The sequence below is a fragment of the Oncorhynchus mykiss genome, chromosome 15 (genome assembly GCF_057628025.1).
Source record: "Oncorhynchus mykiss isolate SJ-2025 chromosome 15, ASM5762802v1, whole genome shotgun sequence".
In the NCBI taxonomy this organism is placed as follows: domain Eukaryota; kingdom Metazoa; phylum Chordata; class Actinopteri; order Salmoniformes; family Salmonidae; genus Oncorhynchus; species Oncorhynchus mykiss.
Window position 1 is genome coordinate 66,710,001 of NC_143036.1, and position 2,902 is coordinate 66,712,902.

Genomic DNA, 2,902 nt, shown 5'->3' on the forward strand with positions numbered 1-2,902 from the left:
ACACACACACATACACACAGACACACACACACAGACTGTCATCAGCCAGAATGCTTTCCTGCATGTACACTTGTGATCTGGCAGCTTACCTGTTGAGAGTTCCCTGGTCCAGCCAGAAGTCCAAATTCCTTCCTTATGAAGGTGTTATTGATGAGATGAGAAATATCATGGAAAGACTTGCCATAGTCTGCACTGAGAGGGGAGTATAACGAGCCAAAATGTCAGAACACTGGCTCAGTTCATCTAGAGACACAAACAGACCGACAGACATACTGCCACCATCCACTAACCTGCGGTACAATCGTGAAGAACCGCCCTCGAAGAAGGAATCTAGAGGAGCACTGATTGTAGACAACACCAAGATTACCTGGTGGGACACAAATGAACACTTGGCTAAACTTCACCATGACTGTACTATTACCAGTTTATGCAGTTAGCAATTCCCATTTATCCACCCGTCACTACAAGCAATCACTCAATCACTCACTCAGTCACTCACTCAATCAATCACTCAATCAACAAATCAATAAATGAACCAATCACTCAATCACTCAATCAACCAAATAAAAAAACTGTTGTCAAAGGTTTAAAAGGTTTCCTCTCTCCTCGTCCCCTTTCCTTTCCTTCATCTGCATCGATGAGAGAGAACTGGACAGGTGAAGGCAAATTCCCTGTAGGCATCTATCACGTTGCCTCACTGTCTGGTTACCGCAGGTGAAAGAGAGGAAACGAGGGGAGGAAGCTACTCCAGCGTACTGAACTGCACCCCTTTCAGATGCACCCAATGAGTGATGATGACAATGATGCTACATCCATCATCCATTAAGTGACGACCATACATACCCCTGTCCCGTCTCCAACCCATGTGACAGTAAAACTGGAGCCATCGTCACCATGAAACCCTGTCTGAATGGAGAGAGAGAAAGAAAAAGAAAGAGAGAGAAAGAGTGAAAGATAAAGAGAGAGATAGAGATAGAGAGAGAGAGAGAGAGAGAGAGAGAGAGAGACATAAGATGAGGGACAGTGTCTGACGGACCAACCAACCTGCACATGTCCTCTATGTTTATTGTTATTATTCAATGCATGGTTATTTTTACACTTGGTTATTTTTGTTACTGTTGTCCAGCTGACAATATCGATTATTATGAATTATGTAAATATTGTAAATCTCCAAAGAAAGCTTTGGCACATTGTCACGTCATGCCAGTAAAGCAAATTGAATTGAGAAAGAGAGCAAGTGAGACTCAACTTAATCTTTTTCCTCACATACACCCATAACATCACACCTTCAGAGCTGATGAACCTTGTGACAATCCAAGTAGCCCTACCCTCAAAAACCCCAAGTAGCCCTATACAAAATCATTAATAATGCAAGCATTAATCATCATGATGACATATTATGATACATTTGCATTAATTTATGCAATTGCAAAAGTAAAACTGCGGTGTTGATGCTATAGTAATTGATAAAGTACGCCAAAAACAGCACTGATATATGCTCTCACCTCGTGTGTATTTTGATCCAACACCCGGTGTTCTAATGGTGTGAGAGGGAGTTTACAAGCGGTGAAAGTGGGTATTGGAGAAGCTGTGGTATCCCTTTCTGGCCGTGAGAGGACTTGGCGTTGGTCCCCATCTTGCTGAGTCTGATGGAAAGACACCGTTCTCCGGTTTCGTTGCTCTTTGCACTGACCCCTCACACCCAGAAGAAGCAAGCATGCCCCCCCGAGGACCAAAAGCCTCCAAGTCATTTTGATGTGGTGGGCTAAATAACGGTAAAATCCTAAATCCCACAGTTCGGGTCGGGTATTACAGACTAGCACTGCCTGTCGCTTCAGGTGACAAATGACAAGTGTCGCACTTGAATGGATGGGGGCGGAGAGACACATGTTTGACGAGTCATTTACCTAAATTCTGCTGCCAGTGGATATATCAACGGTTGTTCGCCCCCATGCCGCATCCAAGTGATGTCCATACATATATAGGCTACAAAACCTCCTTCACATCAGCCACTATAACGCCTTTGCAAATACTAATAGTAAGCTACGCCTATATCAGCCTATGACTCAATGTTAATGCTATAGTAGCTATAGGCTAAATTCCCTGTAGCATAACAAGTAATGTATGTATTACAAGTGTGAGAAAAGTATCTCCCACCATAGCAACATATCTACAGTAGTCTGCAAAGTATTACTACATAGAACTAAGCAACCTACCTAATAGATGTAATGTCATCAGCAACTATTTGCGCGTCTCCCTTGTCCGGCAGACAGTGAAACAACTGTTCCAACACCGCGAGATGACGCAGTTGGCCTATAAGAGAACACTGTAGCCACTCGTACCAATTCCTTTTGTGATCTTTTTTTTTACAAGTTCATGGAGACCTGTTGTTTCTGATGAGTTGACTTTGCTAGAGAGAGAGAGTAACATGTATATTCAATAAGTCCCCCAGCGCTTAATAACATTTTTGAGGAGACCATCATTAGACAGGCAAGAAAGATCATATCGGACTCCACACGTGTGCTGAACATTGAGTCCCAGTTGATGCAACCAGGAAGGCGTTATAGGGCAATATTTCTCGAAGTGGGGTCCGGGCACCACTGGCCAAATCTCAAAATACTATAAATACTTATTTTCCACCTAAATTTGCAAATCAATTCATAAAAAATCCTACAATGTGATTTTCTGGATTTTTTTTTCTAATTTTGTCTGTCATAGTTGAAGTGTACCTATGATGAAAATTACAGGCCTCTCTCGTCTTTTTAAGTGGGAGAACTTGCACAATTGGTGGCTGACTAAATACTTTTTTGCCCCACTGTATATACACTACCGTTCAAAAGTCACTTAGAAATGTCCTTGTTTTCCATGAAAACATACATGAAATGAGTTGCAAAATGAATAG

General features: G+C 42.2%; 1 protein-coding gene across 1 annotated transcript in view; it reads right to left on the bottom strand.

The window, feature by feature from the left end:
* The window catches only part of LOC110490779 (sortilin), a 23,300-nt gene extending 20,760 nt beyond the window's left edge, over positions 1-2,540 (bottom strand). The window contains exons 1-4 of the mRNA XM_036944947.2: positions 1,506-2,540; positions 844-906; positions 291-367; positions 90-192 (exon numbers count right to left, since the gene is read on the bottom strand). Of these exons, the coding sequence (XP_036800842.2) occupies positions 90-192; positions 291-367; positions 844-906; positions 1,506-1,889 (627 nt within the window). The 5' untranslated portion in view covers positions 1,890-2,540. The remainder of the gene's footprint in view (positions 1-89; positions 193-290; positions 368-843; positions 907-1,505) is intronic.
* Between the last annotated feature and the right edge of the window lie 362 nt (positions 2,541-2,902).